This window comes from Bufo bufo, chromosome 8 (genome assembly GCF_905171765.1).
Source record: "Bufo bufo chromosome 8, aBufBuf1.1, whole genome shotgun sequence".
Classification (NCBI taxonomy): domain Eukaryota; kingdom Metazoa; phylum Chordata; class Amphibia; order Anura; family Bufonidae; genus Bufo; species Bufo bufo.
In genome coordinates this window covers 26,959,107-26,982,655 of record NC_053396.1, presented here as the reverse complement: position 1 = coordinate 26,982,655, position 23,549 = coordinate 26,959,107, and the positions used below count along the sequence as shown (strand labels likewise).

Sequence of the window (23,549 nt, the reverse complement as noted above, 5' to 3'; positions counted from 1 at the left end):
TACTGAATCTCTCAGACCCGTGTGTGTTTGGGCCTTGGAGAGGCAACTGTCCCATTTCCTTTCCACTCCTTCTGAAAAAGTGTGTATTGTCTCAGATGTATACCGGCATTCTCTGTCTGAATTCTATAAGGCTTTGGTGACACCCCAGTCGGATTTCCGCCCTCCCTACATTGACAGATGGGCCTCTGATGTAGAAATGGACATCCCCTCCGACCAGAGGCCAAGACTATACCATCTCACTCACAAATCCTCGATAGCTAGCAAATTCCAGGAAGCAGGGTACAAAATACTGTCTAGATAGATGGTATTATGTACCGACTAGTCTTCATAAAATGCTTCCTTCTGCCTCCCCGTTGTGAGTCAGTGCAAGGCTTTCCAATTCATATCTTCTGGCATTGTAGTAAACAGTTCTGGGAGTCGATCCACGGGACCATTGCCTAAATCCTTCCATTTTCCATACCAAATACCCCTGGTTTATTTTTCTATTCCTCTCGGATTTGCCTACTCGTCTGCTCAGTAAGTCAATCTTGCGTCATTTGGTTAGTGCTGCTCGGGCCTGCATACCAGCAAGATGGAAGTCCCCCTCCCCACCTTCTGTAGATCTTTGGGTTCACAAGGTGGAAGACATCCGGAGAATGGAGGAACTAACAACTCTCTTGAGAAACACCCACGAGGCCTTCATTACCTCTTGGACTCCGTGGTTTATGTTCCAGGACACCCCGGAATATCTGGCCTTGCTGGCCTAATGGAGACCGCGCCCCCCCCCCCCTTTTTTTTTCTTTCTTCAACCGATTTAATTTTCTACATCTGTCTCTCCCACCTTTCCTACTGTCCCAGTCTGTCCCCCCTCTAGTGTCCAGTTGCTGTCTGTCTACCCCTTGCCCATAGTATATTTGCCTTTCAGCATGTATGTGGTTATGTGAAGATCTCTCATGCTCTGTTAGATAAGAAATACCGTCTTGTTTTCATTTGCCTATCTGATATTTATACTGATGGATGTAGACTGGTCATGCCTCGTTGAACAAGATAACTAAATACATTGTGTCACCCACCATCTTTATTGAGAGGTCAGACTATTGTATTTGCATTTTCTTAAATAAAGAATGACAAAATAAAATACCCCACAGGTGTACATAGCCTTTAAAGGGGTTGTCCCATCTTGGGCACTGGGGGCATATCGCTAGGATAAGCCCCCCAATGTCTGATATCCTTAGAACAGAGCCTGCAAAGTGACGGAAGGCGTACCGCGAACCTCCATTCATTTCTATGGGAGTGCCGAAAATAGCCGAGCACTGGCTCAGCAATTTCCATAGGACCCATAGAATTGAATGGAGCGGTGGCTCTACTTGCCTGCCATTTATTTCAATGGGACATCCGAAAACAGCCGAGAGCACCGCAATCAATGAATGGCGGGCAGCTGCGCATGCACAGTGCGCTTTCCGGTACTTTGCAGGCTCCGTTCTAAGGATAGGTGCAGGGACCCGCACCTATCAGACATTCAGGGCATATCCTAGCGATATGAGACAACCCCTCTAAGATCTTATACTCCTCACTGCCGAGCTTGCAACAATGTATCCAGTCGAAGCAATGCTAAACAGACAGAAGTCTTAGTGGATACTTTGTATCTAAAATGATACATTGCAACAATGCTACTCTATAGATACAGTGCAACCTCTCCAAAACACCACCTCTTTGAGAAGACCGCCTTCCCGATGACATATTTTCAGTTCTTCATATAATATGCATATAGACCCTCTTCTCAGAGAGTCCCCCTCCCCTTCCTCTTCCCAATACAATTTTAGGTGGTCGTCTCTAGGGGGTCCCACTGGTAATATGAATACAGATGACCCAGTAGATGCCCCTCAGCTCCACAATCATTTCAGAAATGGGCAGAGATATGCAATACAAACCGCAAACAAACTTTAATTGAAAATAATAATTTTTTGCAGAAATTTAAACTCCGGGAAGGCGTCATCCAATATCAACCCACACGTGGAGGGATTTACTCCAAACACAACATTATGTAGTCATTTCCAATACAAGCTAATAAGAGAGAGTACCTGCAAAGGGTTAACCTACCGCCTCATTCTCACACTTTGGCTCCATTCAGACGACCATGCCGTGTTTTGCGGATACGCAAAACACAGATACCGGCCGTGTGCGTTCCGCATTTTGTAGAAAGCTCAGGGCCGGCGCTATATAGAAAATGCCTATTCTTGTCCGCAATTGCAGGGGGTCTGATGATCCTAACGTCCTAGATCCCTATGAGGCTGTTAGTTTGGGACCCACAGGTGGGCCAGGACAAAATGCACCCACAATATGGCCCTCTGAATGAGGCCTTTGGGTGCATTCAACTGACCAAGCTCAACCTTTGTCACTTTTATAAAGCCAAAATCATAAGAAATAAACCTATGCATGGATACAACAAATAATATCTGCATCAATTAAATAGCAAAATGCATAATTGCAGTACAAGTCTAGAAAAAGAGGCTCGTTTTAAATTTTTGTTTTTCAGAAACAGCGCCACTCTCGAAAAAAGGCTGGGCTGGGTATTGCAGCTCAGTTCTATTTAAGGGGGAGTGTACATTTGCCATGTGCTTCACCACAGGCAGACGACGGAGGCCAAGAGATCTCTTTTTGCCTCAGTTGGGCCGGTCTACATCTTTATACCTTTTTTCTGTATGAAATACCATAGTCGACGATGCTATTCTATATAGAGGCATTTAGTAAAAAATGTATAACGCAAAGTAAACTTTTTTTTTTTTTTAAGCGTTTGGCCCATCTCAGACATTGATGCCTATGCCATCAATGTCAGATTGGTGTGGGTCCCACTGAACTGGAACGAGACCCCAAAAGTGAACGGAGAACAGCAGCTTGACTATATCCGGCAGTACCATGGCAGTAAATGGAGTAGCAGCGGTGCTTGTGCAGTGCACTCTCCATTCACCACTATGAGATTTCGAAAAACAGTGAAGCACACTCCCTCAAGCACGGAACTCCAATAGCGATGAAAGGAGAGCACACAGTGCATGTATGGCCTGCATTTCTTCACTTCTGGGGCCCAGCTCTGGAGATAGGAGCGGGTTCCAAAAGTCAGACCCACACCTATCTGACATTGCAGGCATATCCTAGCGATATGCCATCAATGTCTGAGATGGACCAACCCCTTTAACCACCTCAGCCCCCATAGCTTAAACACCCTGAAAGACCAGGCCACTTTTTACACTTCTGACCTACCCTACTTTCACGGTTTATTGCTCGGTCATGCAACTTACCACCTAAATGAATTTTACCTCCTTTTCTTCTCACTAATAGAGCTTTCATTTGGTGGTATTTCATTGCTGCTGACATTTTTACTTTTTTTGTTATTAATCGAAATTTAACGATTTTTTTTGCAAAAAAATGACATTTTTCACTTTCAGTTGTAAAATTTTGCAAAAAAAACGACATCCATATATAAATTTTGTTCTAAATTTATTGTTCTACATGTCTTTGATAAAAAAAAAATGTTTGGGTAAAAAAAAATGGTTTGGGTAAAAGTTATAGCGTTTACAAACTATGGTACAAAAATGTGAATTTCCGCTTTTTGAAGCAGCTCTGACTTTCTGAGCACCTGTCATGTTTCCTGAGGTTCTACAATGGCCAGACAGTACAAACACCCCACAAATGACCCCATTTCGGAAAGTAGACACCCTAAGGTATTCACTGATGGGCATAGTGAGTTCATAGAACTTTTAATTTTTTGTCACAAGTTAGCGGAAAATGATGATTTTTTTTTATTATTTTTTTCTTACAAAGTCTCATATTCCACTAACTTGTGACAAAAAATAAAAAGTCCTATGAACTCACTATGCCCATCAGCGAATACCTTTGGGTGTCTTCTTTCCAAAATGGGGTCACTTGTGGGGTAGTTATACTGCCCTGGCATTCTAGGGGCCCAAATGTGTGGTAAGGAGTTTGAAATCAAATTCTGTAAAAAATGACCAGTGAAATCCGAAAGGTGCTCTTTGGAATGTGGGCCCCTTTGCCCACCTAGGCTGTAAAAAAGTGTCACACATGTGTTATCGCCATACTCAGGAGAAGTTGGGGAATGTGTTTTGGGGTGTCATTTTACATATACCCATGCTGGGTGAGAGAAATATCTTGGTCAAATGCCAACTTTGTATAAAAAAAATGGGAAAAGTTGTCTTTTGCCAAGATATTTCTCTCACCCAGCATGGGTATATGTAAAATGACACCCCAAAACACATTCCCCAACTTCTCCTGAGTACGGCGATAACAAATGTGTGACACTTTTTTACAGCCTAGGTGGGCAAAGGGGCCCACATTCCAAAGAGCACCTTTCGGATTTCACAGGCCATTTTTTTCAGAATTTGATTTCAAACTCCTTACCACACATTTGGGCCCCTAGAATGCCAGGGCAGTATAACTACCCCACAAGTGACCCCATTTTGGAAAGAAGACACCCAAAGGTATTCCGTGAGGGGCATGGCGAGTTCCTAGAATTTTTTATTTTTTGTCACAAGTTAGTGGAAAATGATGATTTTTTATTTTTTTTTTCTTACAAAGTCTCATATTCCACTAACTTGTGACAAAAATTAAAAACTTCCATGAACTCACTATGCCCATCAGCGAATACCTTGGGGTGTCTTCTTTCCAAAATGGGGTCACTTGTGGGGTAGTTATACTGCCCTGGCATTCTAGGGGCCCAAATGTGTGGTAAGGAGTTTGAAATCAAATTCTGTAAAAAATGGCCTGTGAAATCTGAAAGGTGCTCTTTGGAATGTGGGCCCCTTTGCCCACCTAGGCTGCAAAAAAGTGTCACACATGTGGTATCTCCGTATTCAGGAGAAGTTGGGGAATGTGTTTTGGGGTGTCATTTTACATATACCCATGCTGGGTGAGAGAAATATCTTGGCAAAAGACAACTTTTCCCATTTTTTTATACAAAGTTGGCATTTGACCAAGATATTTCTCTCACCCAGCATGGGTATATGTAAAATGACACCCCAAAACACATTCCCCAACTTCTCCCGAGTACGGAGATACCACATGTGTGACACTTTTTTGCAGCCTAGGTGGGCAAAGGGGCCCACATTCCTTTTATGAGGGCATTTTTAGACATTTGGATCCCAGACTTCTTCTCACGCTTTAGGGCCCCTAGAATGCCAGGGCAGTATAAATACCCCACATGTGACCCCATTTTGGAAAGATGACACCCCAAGGTATTCAATGAGGGGCATGGCGAGTTCATAGAAATTTTTTTTTTTTGCACAAGTTAGCGGAAATTGATTTTATTTTTTTTTTTCTCACATAGTCTCCCTTTCCGCTAACTTGGGACAAAAATTTCAATCTTTCATGGACTCAATATGCCCCTCACGGAATACCTGGGGGTGTCTTCTTTCCGAAATGGGGTCACATGTGGGGTATTTATACTGCCCTGGCATTCTAGGGGCCCTAAAGCGTGAGAAGAAGTCTGGAATATAAATGTCAAAAAATTTTTATGCATTTGGATTCCGTGAGGGGTATGGTGACTTCATGTGAGATTTTATTTTTTGACACAAGTTAGTGGAATATGAGACTTTGTAAGAAAAAAAATAATAATTTCCGCTAACTTGGGCCAAAAAAAATGTCTGAATGGAGCCTTACAGGGGGGTGAATAATGACAGGGGGGTGATCAATGACAGGGGGGTGATCAATGACAGGGGGGTGATCAGGGAGTCTATATGGGGTGATCACCCCCCTGTCATTGATCACCCCCCTATAAGGCTCCATTCAGACGTCCGTATGTGTTTTGCGGATCCGATCCATCTATCAGTGGATCCGTAAAAATCATGCGGACGTCTGAATGGAGCTTTACAGGGGGGGTGATCAATGACAGGGGGGTGATCAGGGAGTCTATATGGGGTGATCAGGGGTGATCAAGGGTGAATAAGGGGTTAATAAGTGACGGGGGGGGAAGGTGTAGTGTAGTGGTGCTTGGTGCAACATATTACTGAGCTACCTGTGTCCTCTGGTGGTCGATCCAAACAAAGGGGACCACCAGAGGACCAGGTAGCAGGTATATTAGACGCCGTTATCAAAACAGCGTCTAATATACCTGTTAGGGGTTAAAAAAATCACATCTCCAGCCTGCCAGCGAACGATCGCCGCTGGCAGGCTGGAGATCCACTCGCTTACCTTCCGTTCCTGTGTGCGCGCGTTCACAGGAAATCTCGCGTCTCGCGAGAGGACGCGCCGGCGCGTCCACTCGGAATGAATCAACCACCTCCAGGACGCGTCGCTGCGTTCGGCGGTCCGGAGGTGGTTAAAAAAGGAGCCTACAGGTGATGTATGCCACAGTATCCCTGTACACCTGCATACGTCCCCCTGACATATACCTCCAATGTACACTGAAAACAAAATGAACGCATCCTAAGTGGGTGTAACAAATATATTTATTCACTTAGCCTGCGTAAGCTTATTCATTCTCAAATCTTTTGAATTTATGTTAGGTTACAGTGGACCAGAGCTGCAATACCAGGTGCAGAACATGGACAAGAATGGCACACCTCTGGATGATAAGAAAAAAAAAAAAAAGGGAGGGGGGTGACTGATTTTAACCCCTTAGATGCTAGAAGTACAATCACTACTGAAATAAACCATCATTTTTAAGAATGATTGGGCAACTCATAATCTGCCTGATGATGTACAGAGGCCATATGCTGAAGATATTCAGTAGGAAATTAAGTATTCTGACTGGCCCACATGGCATCCTGAATCTGGTCCTCTCGGAGCAGCCGCAAGGTGCGCAGGCCATAGAGAAGCTGGCTCTTTGAGTTTCCAATAAAGTTGTTGGACAGAAAGGCTGGAAGACCTCCAAATCCATCCCGTAAAGTGTACAGGGGAACACGAACTAAGCCCATCACCTATGGGAGAAGCAAACATAAAAGGTTAACAAGGATCACTGGGAGGGTGAGGGACATTCCAGAGATATAACCTTGGTCTAGATATGACCAATGTACCCGAGGCACGTCTGCATGCATAGTTTCTATAAGTGGGAAGAAGTGCCGACTCTGCTTTACCTATGCAAATCTTCAGCCAACCCAAAGAGGTAAGTAGTCCTACTTGTCATGGGTGAAAGAAATCTTCTAGCCTAAATTTGACCTTACACATTAGATCAATGTTGGCTAAACCCATTGATTTAGGTGGGACCAGCCAACTATCATGTCTATGTGGTCTCCCAACTCTGCCCAACGGCAGAGGTGAGGACAGACAAGGATCAAGCACTTGGATTTCAACATGCCGATCCACCACCAGAGGTGTCTGGCATCATCTTTCTTCCCTCTCTATATGCAGACTACATGCACGTTTGGCCAAGTTGAGTGTGTACGTGTACAGGGCAGCTGGGAGAGATGACTGTGGCCTAATAAGAATTCATCCAACAGCTACCTAAAATGTATGACCAACTTAATATGTCAAGGTGACAAGAACAGATTCCCGGTATCGATTGTCCCTATGCAGTACAGATCAGTGGGGCAGCCAGAAATTGGACTGAATAGACCCGTTTTGGTCACCAGTCTATAAGCCAAGCAGAGCATCACGGCAGACAAAGGGTCACAGAATTTTCAGAAAAAGTTTGATAGGTCATAGAGACATTTCGATAGTGTTGATTGGAGTGCGGAGACCCTCATCGATCACTAGAAGGAGAAAAGAGAAGGGCTCACATAACACGTCATTTCTCCTTTCTGCAAAGGACGGAATCTAGATGGGACCATAGACTTCTATTGAGCCCTTCTCTCTCCTCGTTCTAGAGATTGTGGGGGTCTCAGCACTCAGACCCCTACCAATCAACTGTTTTGATATCTCTGAAAATTAATTGACCCTTTAAGGGCCTGACTCATCTGATCATTACATGGGTGACCCATTGGAGAAATTATCAATGCTGAGAGCTAGGCCGGATGTAGACATTAGAGATCTGGAAGAGGATTCCACTTAGTCCTGTTGGATCCACTAAGAATCAGATGTTCTCCAGTCTAGTTTGGGTTTCATATAAATAAAGCCTCATGTACACGAACGTATCTTCTTTCCGTGTCCGTTCCATTTTTTTTGCGGACCGTATACGGAACCATTCATTTCAATGGGTCCGCAAAAAAACTGAAGCTACTCCATGTGCATTCAGTTTCCGTATGTCCGTTCCACAAAAAAATAGAACATGTCCTATTATTGTCCGCATTTTGTTTCGCTGAACAACCTGATATAATGAACCTTTCATGTTATTACGGTCACATGGACACCTAATTCTAAGAGTAGGTTTGTTTCTTTTTATGTAATGTCTATGAAATAAAAAATATTTTATTTTAAATCATTACTTTATTAAATTTCCTTGCTTTACAGACCTTTTTCCCCCAATATAATTTTTATTCCTTTTCGTTATCCCATTAATGCCCTAAGGGTTAGTTCACACAGCAGATTCTGCGGTAGGTGGTCTTCTGAATGCGGCAGACCCGCTTGCGGTTAAATGGAGCTAATCTGTGAATGGATCCCCATTGTGGTTTCCAGCAGACATGGCGCAAAAAAATTAATAAATAATCAACATGGAAAATACAAAAAATTTCCATGTGAACCAGCCCTAACAGCGGGCTTTCTGGGCACACAGTCTTGGGATCCTTTCTAGGTCCCCAAGGGGGTCCAACAGTTTTCTAATCGTAGTCCCCATTGGTCATCCTGTTGTAACAGACCATGCTGATCCAATGGGTTAAACGGCTGGCCTTCCCAGTTACCAGTTCTGGATATTGCCAGACCATGTAGGAACACACCCCATTAAAGGGGTTTTCTGACTGTTTTATACCGATGAACTATTCTCAGGACCTCTAAAAAGGAGTTTTCTCATGGGGCGTAGGACCTAAGAGGCTTGGAACCTCACTCTATGAATCAGGCACCAAGTCTCCAAGTAAGATCTACGTAGTTGTCTGGCCCACTAACCTATTTTTGGGAAACGTGCCCCACATTTTGTACTGCAGACCCATTAGTTTATGCTTCGGAGTCTGAGTTACACCTCTGCTGTGAAGCAAAATCCATTCACAGGTTCCAACTGCAACAGAGAAGAGCATGCCTGTAACGTCCCTCTCACCTCAAGCCCATGATCTTTTGCACACACTCCTTCTCTCTCGATGGCCTCTAGCTCCTCCAGAGTCAGTTCCTTCGTGTAGAAGTGTGTGACCCCTTTCTGTGTGAGCTCGCGGACCTGAGAACTTCTATAATCTTTCTCTGTCACTTTCAAAGTGTTGAAAGCAGGGCCCAGTTCCTCCAGCAGCTCACGGTTCAGGCCTTCTTCCAAGGTAGAGTCTCGAGCATCCACGAAACCACCAGGGAAACCAAGACGTCCATCAAAACGCATCATCATCTGTGAAGACAGAAGGAGTAACGGGAGTGAGAGTCACCGGAGGGGTGGGGGGGGGGGGGGGCAATGAATAAAATGTTTTCTAGGAGCCATGTATGCTTACAGGAACACTCGATACTAAAAATTAATATTATGTTATGCATGGTGCAGGGCCTTCGAAACCTATGTCCAAAAACGGACGAGTGAGCGTGCGCGGCTATTTTCAGAAGCCTCATAGCAGTAAATTGCGAGGACATTGCACATGCACGGCATCCTTTACATTCACCTCTATGGGACTGCTGTAGATAGCGCTTAAAGGGGTATTCCCATCTTGAACATTGTTACGATAAACCCCTAATGCCTGCTAGGTGCAGAAGGGTGCACTGGACACGCGTGGCTGCCCTCCATTCATTTCAATGGGACTTCCAAAAACTACTACGGCACTTTGCTGGCTCTGTTCTTTGTATAGGTGTGGGTCCAAGATGGGACAACCCCTTTAATTACTTTTAAAACACCCATAGCGGTGAATGGAAGCTGGCCACGCTTGTACGGTGCACTCCGGGGGGGGGGGGGGGGGGGGGGGGGGGGGCCATTCTGGAGATACGCGAGTGTCCCACTATCTGACTTTGATGGCATATCCTAGCAATATGCCATCAAGATCTAAGATGAGATAATGCCTTTAAGATAGGAGCAGGCTCCAAAGGTGGGACCCACACTTATCTGACCTATATGGCATATCCTATTGTAATGTAAATTCAATGGATTTGAGAATGAATAAGCTTAAGCAGGCTGAGTGAATAAAAATATTTACTGTGATTAAATATACGATAACACAAACAAATACGGAATAATAAAAAGTAAATAAACATCACTAGCCTAAATATGGGGTAAGGATCCGGTCAGCCCTGCTATAACACATTGCTGTCTACCACATTATAACATGTGACTGACACCCCAGGGTGTACAAGAGATAGGGCAAATCAATACTTACATCCTACCTAGGATGAAGTTCCTGGTGGAATCCCAATTAATTGTTAGTGCAGACTAGTGTTGATCGAGCACCAAAGTGCTCGTGTCGAACACCTCTACCGAGCACCTGAGCACAATGGAAGTCAATGGGAGAACACGAGCATTAAACCAGGCGCCCCCTGCTCTGAAGAGGGGAGGGTGTTTGGGTTATAGGAAAAGGTCAGAAATTGATGGAAACACCACCGAAATGGTTCGGGAACAGCATGGGGAGGATGTCTGGATGCATCTTGGATTCCAAGGTCGCTGCTGGGAACGATGTTGTCCGAGTAGTACGCCACTTTTAAAGACTGACAATAATACGCACAAAACAGAAGATAAAACATTTTTTAGAGGAAAAATTGGTAGGAAACATTCTTTCCTGTGTATTTACTTGTATATAAAGTGCAAGTGCTGCCAAAAATTACAAGGAAGAGGCACTCCGATACAACCTGTATATCACATAAAGGAGGGCCTCATTCACATTGTGGTACAATTGTTCAGGTAGTGGGACTCCTACACTCATAAAGCCTATGCACTAAGGCAGGGGTCTCCAAACTTTTCAACAGGAGGGCCACATTGAAGATTTTACAAGTATTCGGGGGCCGGAAAAAAAAATCAGCATCAGCACAACAATGTCCCCATCAGCACAGCAATGTCCCCATCAGCACAGCAATGTCCCCATCAGCACAGCAATGTCCCCATCAGCACAGCAATGTCAGCATCAGCACAGCAATGTCAGCATCAGCACAGCAATGTCCCCATCAGCCGTGTCACCCTTAAGCACAGCAATGTCCCCATCAACGATGTCCCCATCAGAACAGCAATGTCCCCATCAGCGGAGTCCCCATTAGCAGCTGATAGGGGCCACCACTGATGGGGACACTGCTGTTGGGGACGCGGCTGATGGGGACACCATTGATGGGGACACCCGTGTCCCTATCAGCGGTGTCCCCATCAGAACAGCAATGGCCAAATCAGAACAGCAATGTCCCCATCAGAAAAGCAATATTCCCATAAAAAAAAAAATATTCCCATCAAAAAAACAATATTCCCATCAGAAAAACAATATTCCCATCATGGGGACACCCACTGATGGGGACGCTGCTGTTGGGGACATTGCTGTGCTGATGGGGACACCACTGATGGGGACGCTGCTGTTGGGGACATTGCTGTGCTGATGGGGACACCACTGATGGGGACACCATTGATGGGGACACCCGTGTCCCTATCAGCGTTGTCCCCATCAGCACAGCAATGTCCCCATCAGCGGTGTCCCCATCAGCACAGCAATGTCCCCATCAGCGGTGTCCCCATCAGCACAGCAATGTCCCCATCAGAACAGCAATGTCAGCATCAGCACAGCAATGTCCCCATTAATGATGTCCCCATCAGAACAGCAATGTCCCCATCAGCGGAGTCCCCATTAGCAGCTGATGGGGACACCACTGATGGGGACACTGCCTTTGGGGACGCGGTTGATGGGGACACCCGTGTCCCTATCAGTGGTGTCCCCATCAGAACAGCAATGTCCCCATCAGAATGGGGACGCTGATGGGGACATTGCTGTACTGATGGGGACACCATTGATGGGGACACCTTTGTCCCCATCAGCAGTGTGCCAATCAGCGGTGTCCTCAGCAATGTCCCCATCAGCACAGCAATGTTCACATCAGCAGTTTCCACATTAGCAGCGTCCCCATCATTGCTGATGGGGACGCCGCTGTGCTGATGTGGAAACCGATGATGGGTCACCGCTGATGGGGATACCCATGTCCCCATCAGCGGTGTCCCCAGCAATGTCCCATCAGAACAGCAATGTCCCCATCAGCAGTGTCCACCGCAACATCCCCATCAGCACAGCAATGTCCCTGTCAGCGGTGTCCCCAGCAGCATGTGTCCCCATCACCGCTGATGGGGACACCTCTGATGGGGACATTGCTGTGCTGATGGGGACATCGATTATGGGGTTACCGCTGATGGGGACATTGCTATCCTGATGGGGACACCATTGATGTGGACACCCATGTCCCCATCAGCAGTGTGCCAAACAGCGGTGTCCCCAGCAATGTCCCCATCAGAACAGAATTGTCCCCATCAGCAGTGTGCCCATCATCGCTGATGGGGACACCTCTGATGGGGACATTGCTGTGCTGATGGGGACACCATTGATGGGGACACCCGTGTCCTCATCAACGGTGTCCCCATCAGAACAGCAATGTCCCCATCAGCACAGCAATGTTCACATCAGCAGTTTCCACATTAGCAGCGTCCCCATCATTGCTGATGGGGACGCCGCTGTGCTGATGTGGAAACCGATGATGGGTCACCGCTGATGGGGATACCCATGTCCCCATCAGCGGTGTCCCCAGCAATGTCCCATCAGAACAGCAATGTCCCCATCAGCAGTGTCCACCGCAACATCCCCATCAGCACAGCAATGTCCCTGTCAGCGGTGTCCCCAGCAGCATGTGTCCCCATCACCGCTGATGGGGACACCTCTGATGGGGACATTGCTGTGCTGATGGGGACATCGATTATGGGGTTACCGCTGATGGGGACATTGCTATCCTGATGGGGACACCATTGATGTGGACACCCATGTCCCCATCAGCAGTGTGCCAAACAGCGGTGTCCCCAGCAATGTCCCCATCAGAACAGAATTGTCCCCATCAGCAGTGTGCCCATCATCGCTGATGGGGACACCTCTGATGGGGACATTGCTGTGCTGATGGGGACACCATTGATGGGGACACCCGTGTCCTCATCAACGGTGTCCCCATCAGAACAGCAATGTCCCCATCAGCACAGCAAAGTCCCCATCAGCAGTGTCCCCAGCAGCACAGCAATATCCCCATCAGTATGTGTCCTCAGCAGCTTGTGTCCCCATCAGCGCAGCACAGCAATGTCAGCGTTCCCCATTGTGTCCCCATCAGCGTTGTGCAACACTTGCCTCCGCTGTAGCCGGCTTCTGCTCCTCTTCTTTTTTTTTTCTTCTTGGACTCCTGAGTCCCGACTCCCGCCCGCTGCTACACACGTGGATTTGTTATTTCAAACAGCGGGCGGGAAGAGGGGAGGTGCCGCACCTGTGACGTCACTGGTTGCCGGGACATCGGCGGTCCCAGCAGCCAATCAAAAAGCACAGGGTGACAGCATGGGCGGTTGTGCGGCTTTCGTTCCTGCAACCTGCCAGCTGCGGGCGGGCCGGATCGAACGCACAAGCGGGCCGGTTGTGGCCCGCGGGCCGGGGTTTGGAGACCCCTGCACTAAGGGAAAGAGCTGCCAAAAATTACAAGGAACCGGCACTCCAATACACCTTTTGTTACACATAAAGAAGGGCATCATACACACCCTTGAAAAATTATGATTGCTGGCCTGCTGGTGACCCTCAAAAACATTAGGAGCAAGGGCCTGCTGGTGACCCTCTAAAATATTACGAGCGAGGGCCTGCTGCAGAGCTGACTCTCTACAACATTAGGGGCGAGTGCCGCTGAGCTGACCAATTAAAAAATTATGGGCAAGTGCCTGCTGCGGAGCTGACCATTGAAAAAATTATGGGCAAGGGCCTGCTGGTGAGCTGACCCTCTAAAACATTATATGCGAGGACCTGCAGGTGAGCTGACCCTCTAAAAGATTGTAGGTGAGTGCCTGCTGGTGAGCTGACCCTCTTCAACATTAGGAGCAAGGGTAGACTAATAAGCATGTTGATATAATGGAAGAGGAGGAGGAGGACGAGAAAAGGAAGATTGAACCATATACATTTTTTTGTGGTGGAAGGGTTGCATGGGAATACAGGGTATTCAGTACATTATAAAAAAAACAAAACAAAAAAAAACACATTTAGAGTGCCTTTATGTTCAGCCGCTTTCCTCTGGTGGAGTAGAGAAGTCATGGTCAATCCAGGACTTGGTTATCTTTATAAGAGTCAACCGGTCAGCATTTTCAGTTGACAGGCGGATGCGCTTATCAGTTATTATGCCCCCAGCAGCACTAAATACCCGCTCTGACAAAACGCTGGCGGGCAGGGCTGGCCAGCACCTCCAAGGCGTAGAGCGCCAGTTCGTGCCACATGTCCAGCTTGGACACCCAGTAGTTGTAAGGCACTGAGGGATCACTGAGGATGCTGACACTTTCTGCTACGTATTCCTTCACCATGTTCCAAAACTTTTCCCTCCTTGTGACACTAGGCTGCGCATCAGGGTGAGGTTGCTGGCAGGGTGTCATGAAAATGTCCCAGGTCTTGGAGAGTGTTGCTCTGCCTCTGTTGGAACTGCTATGTGTTCCCCTTGTCTCCCCACCTCGGTTGCCCAAGGAACTACGGACTCTGCCGCCATCGTTGTCAGCTGGAAATTTTTGGAGCAATTTTTCCACAAGGACCTTCTGGTATTGCACAATCCTCTCCCTACAGGAATGAGAAGTTATCTTTGTAGTGGTGGTCGAGAAGGGTGAACAACCAGTAATCGGCGTTGGCCAAAATGTGTATAACACATGGGTCACGGGAAAGGCAGCCTAACATAAAGTCAGCCATGTGTGCCAGAGTCCCAACAGGCAAGACTTCGCTGTCGTCATCAGGAGGATCACTCTCAATCTCCTCATCTGCCCATCCATGCTGAACAGATGGAAATAAACTTCCATGGGTACTACCCTCTGTAGAGGAGGCAACCGTCTCCTGCTCCTCATCATCATCATCCAATTTGCACTGAGGACACGAACTGAGGGTGGTCTGGCTATCACCCTGTCTAATGTCTTCCCCCATTTCCACCTCTTCCACATGCAAAGCGTCGTCCTTAATTGTGAGCAGCGAGCACTTGAGTAGACACAGAAGTAGGATGGTGACGCTGATAATAGCGTTATCGCCGCACACCATCTGTGTTGATTCCTCAAAGTTTCTTAAAACCTCACAGAGGTCAGACATCCATGCCCACTCCTCGCTTGTGAAGAGCGGAAGCTGACTGGAAAGGCGACGACCATGTTGCAGCTGGTATTCCACTACTGCCCTCTGCTGCTCACAAAACCTGGCCGACATGTGGAACGTCGAGATCCAGTGTGTGCTCACGTTGCGCAACAGTTGGTGAGCTGGCAATTGTAAGCGCTGCTGCAGCCTTGACAAACCGGAGGAAGCCGTCGATGACTTGCGGAAATGGGCACACAAGCGGTGCACCTTCACCAGTAGCTCAGGCAAATTGGGGTAGGTTTTGAGAAACCGCTGAACCACTTAGTTGAAGACGTGGGCTAGGCATGGGATGTGTGTGAGCTTCCCGAGCTCCAAAGCCGCCACCAAGTTAGGGCCATTAACAGACACAACCATGCCTGGTTCTAGGTTGAGTGGCGAGAGCCACAGCTCAGTCTGGTCCCTTATCCCCTGCCACAGCTCTTCGGTGGTGTGCTGTTTGTCACCTAAGCAGATCAGCTTGTTGACGCTTCCCCACTGCAGTGCTATACTGCTTCGAGCTACCGACTGATGGCTGGTGCTGCAAGAGGATAATTCAGAGGTGGAAGTGGAGGAGGAGGAGAAGTGGGTGTTGGAGCCACTAACGTAGGTGGTGGCGGAAACCCTGATGGAATTAGGGCCCGGAATCCTTGGCGTCGGTAGCACCTGTGCCATCCCAGGTACGACTCGCTCCCGGCCTCCACAACGTTCATCCAGTGTGCCATCAGGGAAATGTAGCATCCCTGGCCGAAAGCACTTTTGACAGTGGTTAAGTGGACCTTCCCAGTAACTGCTTTGGTCAGGGCACAGGTGATGTTACGGAACACATTCTGGTGTAAGGCGGGCACGGCACACCGTGAAAAATAGTGGCGGCTCGGGACTGCGTAACGCAGGATGGCCGCCAACATCAGGCTGCGGAAGGCCTCAGTGCCCACAAGCCTAAATGGCAACATTTCCAGGGCCAGTAATTTGGAAAGTTGTGCATTTAGTGCCATGACCTGTGGGTGGGTGGCTGGGTATTTGCACTTGCGTTTAAATGCCTGGGGTAAATGCTGAGACATGGAAGTGGATGTGGTCGTTGATGGTGCTTGCGAAAGTCCAGGGCGGGAGGCATCGGGGCCTGCGCCTTCGACAGGGGATTGGCCAGAACGTAACACAGGTGAAGAGGAGGCAGTAGCGTGACCCGCAGACACAGATTGTGGACGAAGGCGTTCGGCCCACCTATTATGGTGCTTTGATGCCATGTGCCGGATCATGCTGGTGGTGGTGAGGTTGCTAGTGTTCAGGCCGCTGCTCATTTCGGTACGACACAGGTTGCAAATTACAATTCTTTTGTCATCCGCAATTTCCTCAAAAAAGCGCCAGACTGCGGAACACCTACCCCTTGGCAAGGGAGATTTCTGCAAGGGTGTGCTCCGAGAAACAGTTGTGGGCCTGTTTAGTGTCGCCCGCCTTCTCCCTTTTGCCAGCCCACTGCCTCTTCCAGCCTGTTGCGGTGCTGCGGTCCCCTCCCCCTCTGTACTGCTGTCCTCACTCGGCTTGCTACCTTCCCAGGTTGGGTCAGTGACTTCATCGTCCACCACTTCCTCTTCCACTTCCTCACTCTGCTCATCCTCCTGACTTTTTGACCTAACAACAACAACCTCAGGTTTTTCACAACTGTGTCTCATCTTCATCATCAACCTCTTGAGACACTAATTGCCGTTCCCCACCATCATCTTCTTGTGACTGTGGATGCTCAAGAGTTTGGGAATCAAGGCACAATATCTCATATTCCTCTTCAAGCGGGCTTGTCGAGAGGCCCAAATGAAGGAATGGCGCTGAAAAGAGCTTCTCAGAATATCCGAGTGTGGGATCACTTGTTTGGCAAGACTCTCCATGGTGGGAGGAAGGAGGATCAGGGTGAGGATTGTGTTGACCAGACTCTTGGCTACTGAGACTGGACTTGGTGGAAGACAGGGTGGTGCTTAACCGACTGGAAGTATTATCTGCTGCAATCCAACCGACCACCTGGTCTGACTTGGAGAGCGTTGTCCTTTGCTGCCATGCAAACTGGGACATGAAGTTAGGCATTGTGGATGATTTTTTTTCTTGTGGTCTGGCAGCAGGCACAGTTTCAAAGCGCCCAGGGCCACCATCAGCATCACGGCCACTTCCCTGTCCCTTACTGCTGGCCTTCTTCATATTAAATTTTATATATGCTTGAAAATATGTCACAGTAGCGTAGGATTTGTAAGTATATGCACAAAAAAAGGTATTTGGAATGTGGAAACGTTACACAGAAGAAATACCGCAGATAATATCGCTGATGTCAGCAGCGGCTAATAAGAAATTACAGGGAATGTCACAGGTATTTCGGATGTGGAAACGTTACACAGGAGATGTACCCCAGGTAATGTCACTGTCCGCAGCGGACACCGTCTAAGGAAAAAGTACACTGGATGTCACTGATATTTTTTGGATGCGCACATGTCACACAGGAGATGTAGCGCAGATAATGTCGCTGTCTGCAGCGGCCTAACTATTGCACGCTATTTAGCGCAGGATGCGCTTAAAATAGATATTGCTGCTGCCACACACAATAGTCCTTAAAGGGACTTTTCGGTCTGTAAAGTAGGGCTGCAGTAAACGATTATTTTAGAAATCGAGTATTCTATCGATAATTTTTTACGATTAATCGAGAATTCTAATAAGAAAAAATGAATTAATAGACAGTTTTCCTTTATAAAAACTCATCAGACCCCCTGCCATCAGTCCCCAACACCCTTTGTTCTCCCCCAGTGCCATCAGCTCTCTCCCCTTGTGCCATCAGCTCAGCAGGGATAGTGCGCTCGGTGATGTCACAGTGCAGGCATAGTGCGCTCGGTGATGTCACAGTGCAGGCATAGTGCGCTCGGTGATGTCACAGTGCAGGCATAGTGCGCTCGGTGATGTCACAGTGCAGGCATAGTGCGCACGGTGATGTCACAGTGCAGGGATAGTGCGCACGGTGATGTCACAGTGCAGGCATAGTGCGCTCGGTGATGTCACAGTGCAGGCATAGTGCGCTCGGTGATGTCACAGTGCAGGCATAGTGCGCTCGGTGATGTCACAGTGCAGGCATAGTGCGCTCGGTGATGTCACAGTGCAGGCATAGTGCGCTCGGTGATGTCACAGTGCAGGCATAGTGCGCTCGGTGATGTCACAGTGCAGGCATAGTGCGCTCGGTGATGTCACAGTGCAGGCATAGTGCGCTCGGTGATGTCACAGTGCAGGCATAGTGCGCTCGGTGATGTCACAGTGCAGGCATAGTGCGCACGGTGATGTCACAGTGCAGGGATAGTGCGCACGGTGATGTCACAGTGCAGGGATAGTGCGCACGGTGATGTCACAGTGCAGGGATAGTGCGCACGGTGATGTCACAGTGCAGGGATAGTGCGCACGGTGATGTCACAGTGCAGGGATAGTGCGCACGGTGATGTCACAGTGCAGGGATAGTGCGCACGGTGATGTCACAGTGCAGGGATAGTGCGCACGGTGATGTCACAGTGCAGGGATAGTGCGCACGGTGATGTCACAGTGCAGGGATAGTGCGCACGGTGATGTCACAGTGCAGGGATAGTGCGCACGGTGATGTCACAGTGCAGGGATAGTGCGCACGGTGATGTCACAGTGCAGGGATAGTGCGCACGGTGATGTCACAGTGCAGGGATAGTGCGCACGGTGATGTCACAGTGCAGGGATAGTGCGCACGGTGATGTCACAGTGCAGGGATAGTGCGCACGGTGATGTCACAGTGCAGGGATAGTGCGCACGGTGATGTCACAGTGCAGGGATAGTGCGCACGGTGATGTCACAGTGCAGGGATAGTGCGCACGGTGATGTCACAGTGCAGGGATAGTGCGCACGGTGATGTCACAGTGCAGGGATAGTGCGCACGGTGATGTCACAGTGCAGGGATAGTGCATACAGTGATGTCACAGTGCAGGGATAGTGCACACAGTGATGTCACAGTGCAGGGATGGTGAAGGGATATACCCACATCAGAGACTAAAAGGAAACAAAACCCAAACCGCCCTGAACCAGCCACTAACGACAGGGGGTGCTCTAACACCCTATGCTGCTAATCATCAGCCCCTCTAAACAAGGCCAGTGAGCACTACTACCCCTATCATCCTCTGGCCATTCCGGCACAGGTGACACAGCTCTAACTTGAAGTCCATGCTCCACCACTGGGTGGTAAACGTGTTATCATAGGGGTTCTCCATGCTGGGACACACATGGCGAGCACAAATCACCCAGTGCCCCTCCACACATGCAGCCACTTACCAGCCTTAAGCCGATAAGCAGCAGCCAGCAGTTCTGATCTGTACTGCCACTCGCGCCCCGCCTCCTCCGCTGCCAGCCACTCAGCACACAGCGTCGGGTCATAGTGCGCGCTTACGTGCACTATGACCTGACGATGTGTCAGGATCCAGTGCAGCGCGGTACGGGCCGGCGGGTGACCACGGAGCGGTGAGTAATAGCAAGCGCGTCACTCCCGCTCCGTGGTCACATGACACAAACGAATCCTCGATGCAAAAAATTTGCATCGAGGATTATTTTGTGTCGAATTACTCGATTCAATCGAGTAATCATTTCAGCCCTACTGTAAAGTTTTAGCAATTTAGCGCAGGCTGCACTAAAAATATATATTGCTGCTGCCACACACAAAAATAGTTTTTAAAAGGACTTTTGGGTCTCTGACAAGTTTTTCAACTGAAAAAATTAAAATTTCTCTACCTACACTATCTTTCCCTTCTTCAGCACAGCTCTCCTTGACTAATACTGAGCCGAACACATGTCATCGGGTGCTAAATAGCATCCGATGACGCGTTCCGGCCAGCCAATCACTGTAATGGCAATAAACAACATGGCTACGGCATTACAGTGAAGGGCAGTACTTACCTGTATGTTTATTGGCTGCGTAGCAGCCAACAAACGTGCGGGGAGGAGACTCGAGCACATGCAGTATTCGGCCGAACTGCTCGATCAACACTAGTGCAGACCACAGTTATTCCCATCAGCCCCTCCACCAGCGTGCATCACGCATGTCTCTCATGAGATCACTCAGGAATGTGTTGCTATCAGCACAATGGGGGATCGGTACTACATTTACAAGGCACATTATAACACAGAATGGTAATAATAAAAGGGAACAGAATTAAAGGGACAGAACTAATCAGTACTTAAAAAATACCCTTACAATACATCCAGTCGATATGCCATAAAATGTCCAGATGGGAAGAACACTTTAATCGAAAAAAAGTGGCACAAAGCGACAAGGCTAAAATCCTGCACCACAAGTAGATGGCATGCAGTTAGATGGACAGATGTAAATAACGAAGAGGCTGCAGCGATCACCTGACTGCCATAGCCCTTTCAAACAACTGATCAGCAGGGCAAGGGTTGAACCCCCCTATCCATCCGATATTAATGGCCTATTCTGAGCATAGGTCATTAATATGCCTAACCTGGAAACCCCCTTTAAAAGAAAACTCCACTTTTCATCCATTATTGAGCTAAACGTGATTTTATTCTCCATCAGTGGCATAGCGTCGGGAGGCCGGAGGAGGCCGTTGCCCCGGGTGCCAGACTGCAGGGGGGCGCTGGCGCAAAATCACTAACTTGATGTTTTCGCTCTGCTGCGCTGCACAGAGTGAGCGAGGAGCGGTAAACTTTCAGCACGAAGGAGAATCTCCATACAACACGTTGCGGTTAGGGATGAGTGAATCGACTAAAACTTTTCGCATAAAACTTAGTTTTAATACTGTACAGAGCAGGAGCCGAAGTTATTGCGTCTTGTGATAACTTCATAAATTAATTTGTACTGTAAAAAAACATTTCCCGAACTCGGGTTCGGTTCCAAGGTACCACTTGGAACCGAACACGAGTTCGGGAAATGTTTTTTTACAGTACAAATTAATTTATGAAGTTATTGCACGAAGCAGTAACTTAGGCTCATCGGAGCCAATACATTCTAATACTGTACAGAGATCCTGCTCCGTACAGTATTAGAACAAAGTTTTATGCGAATCGACTTCGGATGTTTCATCCGAAGTCGATTCACTCATCCCTAGTTGCTGTATTGAGTTTCCTTGTGCTTTGGTCATGTGACCTAACAGCTGAGCTCCCACAATGCGCATGCTTTAGACTACTTTCACACTCGCGTTTGGTGCGGATCCGTCATGGATCTGCACAGACGGATCCGTTCAGATAATACAAATGTCTGCATCCGTTTGTATTATCTTTAACATAGCCAAGACGGATCTGTCTTGAACACCATTGAAAGTCAATGGAGGACGGATCCGTTTTCTATTGTGCCAGATTGTGTCATAGAAAACGGATCCGTCCCCATTGACTTACATTGTGTGCCAGGACGGATCCGTTTGGCTCAGTTTTGTCAGTCTCCAAAGCAGAATGGAGACAGAACGGAGGCAAACTGATGCATTCTGAGCGGATCCTTTTCCATTCAGAATGCATTAGGGCAAAACTGATCCGTTTTGGACCGCTTGTGAGAGCCCTGAACGGATCTCAGAAACAGAAAGACAAAACGCGAGTGTGAAACTAGCCTTACCTGCATAATTCTGAATGTCAAGTAAAACATCATACCATTAAAAAATCTGTACAAAATAAGTCAAGTAAACTATTTACAAAGTCATTCTTCATGTCATGGAGAGTCACACAGCACCGGTTTACAGATATTTTGTGCAAAAGTGGACTTGTCCTTTAAGGATATGGAATTCAATGTCTCAACGCTGTATAGTGATGGACGACCTAGGACAGCCTCCTCCTAAAGGGCCAAATTACACCCATTACCTGCACCCTTGGACCCCAATTTCCCCTGTGTACCCCCAGGATCTCACCAGGACAACATATCTGATGGGGACACGGTCGAAAAGCTTGGCAGTAGTGGAGGCGTAGAACATAACGTGGCAGGCATGCCTATAACCCTCCAGCTGCAGGGCTTCCTCACGGGTTGCATTTCGGGGTCGCGGACGATGATCCTCTGGGTGCGCGAGGTTCCGTTGTCCTGCCTGAGCCATGATAGATACTACATTCTGTGGGCTAAAGGACCTTTGATGATGTCATGATCATGTGATCAGTCACATGTCTGGGAGGGGTCAGGCCCCGGACTGTGCATTTCCCAATTTCTCATCAGAGCCGTGCGATTCATCCGAATGGGGCTTGCAGAAATGACTTCATTGAGATGAATGGAAGTTCTATCGCCGGCATCCTCAAACTGCGGCTCTCCAGCTGTTGTAAAACTACAACTTCCACAATGCCCTGCTGTAGGCTGATGCCTGTAGGCTGTCCGGGCATGCTGGGAGTTGTAGTTTTGCAACAGCTGGAGGGCCGCAGTTTGAGGATGCCTGTTCTATTGCATGTGAATATACCCTGAGGCTATGTTCACATGACAAATTATGAACCAGAAACATAAAAAAAAAAATATGTATTTTCTTGCCCGTTAGAAAAGTACATGATGTGCGGTCGTGGCCTAAAGTTTTGAGACTGACAAAAATTTTGGTTTTGGCAAAGTTTGCTTCCTTATGTGTTTTTGGATCTTTCTGTCAGATGGTAAACTGAAGGAAAATTATCAGCATTTCATAATTTTTATAACTTTTATTGACAAATCCATCAAATCTATTAAAGACTCAGTGAGGGAGATTCATCAAAACTGGTGTAAAGTAGAATTGGCTTAGTTGCCCATAGCAACCAATCAGATTCCACCTTTCATTTTTCAGAACTCCTTTGCAAAATGAAAGGATCAACCTGATTGGTTAATTTAGGGAACTAAGCCAGTTTTCCTTTGAACCAGTTTTGATAAATCTCCCGCAATATTTCCAGTGTTGACCCTTCTTTCCCAAGACTTCTGCAGTTCGTCCTAGCATGCTGGATATCAGCTTCTGGGCCGTGACTGATGACAGCCCAATCTTGTCTAATCAGTGCTTGGAATTTATCACAATTTTTGTGTTTTGGTTCTCCACCTGCTTATTGGGAATTGAGATCTGGGGAGTTTCCCGGCCATAGACCCAAAATGTCAATGTTTTGTTCACTGAGCCACTTAGTTATGACTTTTTTCTTGTGACATGGTGCTCCATCATGCTGGAAAAAACATTGTCCATCACCACATTGCTTTTGAATGGTTGGTAAAACTTGCCCCTGGATGGTTGGGAGAAGTTACCTCTAAATGGTTGGGAGAAGTTGCCCCTGGATGATGTTTTGATCCCATTC

The 23,549-nt window shown here is 47.6% G+C and overlaps 1 protein-coding gene across 1 annotated transcript; it reads right to left on the bottom strand.

Moving 5' to 3' along the window:
- Positions 1-6,422: 6,422 nt before the first annotated feature.
- On the bottom strand, positions 6,423-22,405 carry LOC120977180 (U8 snoRNA-decapping enzyme-like). Its single transcript, XM_040404979.1, has 3 exons — positions 22,181-22,405; positions 9,113-9,385; positions 6,423-6,908 (listed from the first exon to the last, which is right to left on the bottom strand). The coding sequence occupies exons 1-3, from the start codon at positions 22,358-22,360 to the stop codon at positions 6,726-6,728; spliced, it is 636 nt and encodes a 211-aa protein (XP_040260913.1). The 5' UTR covers positions 22,361-22,405; the 3' UTR covers positions 6,423-6,725.
- Between the last annotated feature and the right edge of the window lie 1,144 nt (positions 22,406-23,549).

Excerpts from the sequence above, each read along its gene's own strand:
- LOC120977180 (XM_040404979.1), bottom strand. The coding sequence starts at position 22,360 with ATGGCTCAGGCAGGACAACGGAACCTCGCGCACCCAGAGGATCATCGT. Across the intron at positions 9,386-22,180 it reads CCATCAGATATGTTGTCCTG|ATGATGATGCGTTTTGATGG; the intron begins GTGAGATCCTGG and ends CTGTCTTCACAG. Across the intron at positions 6,909-9,112 it reads CAAAAGATCATGGGCTTGAG|GTGATGGGCTTAGTTCGTGT; the intron begins GTGAGAGGGACG and ends CTTCTCCCATAG.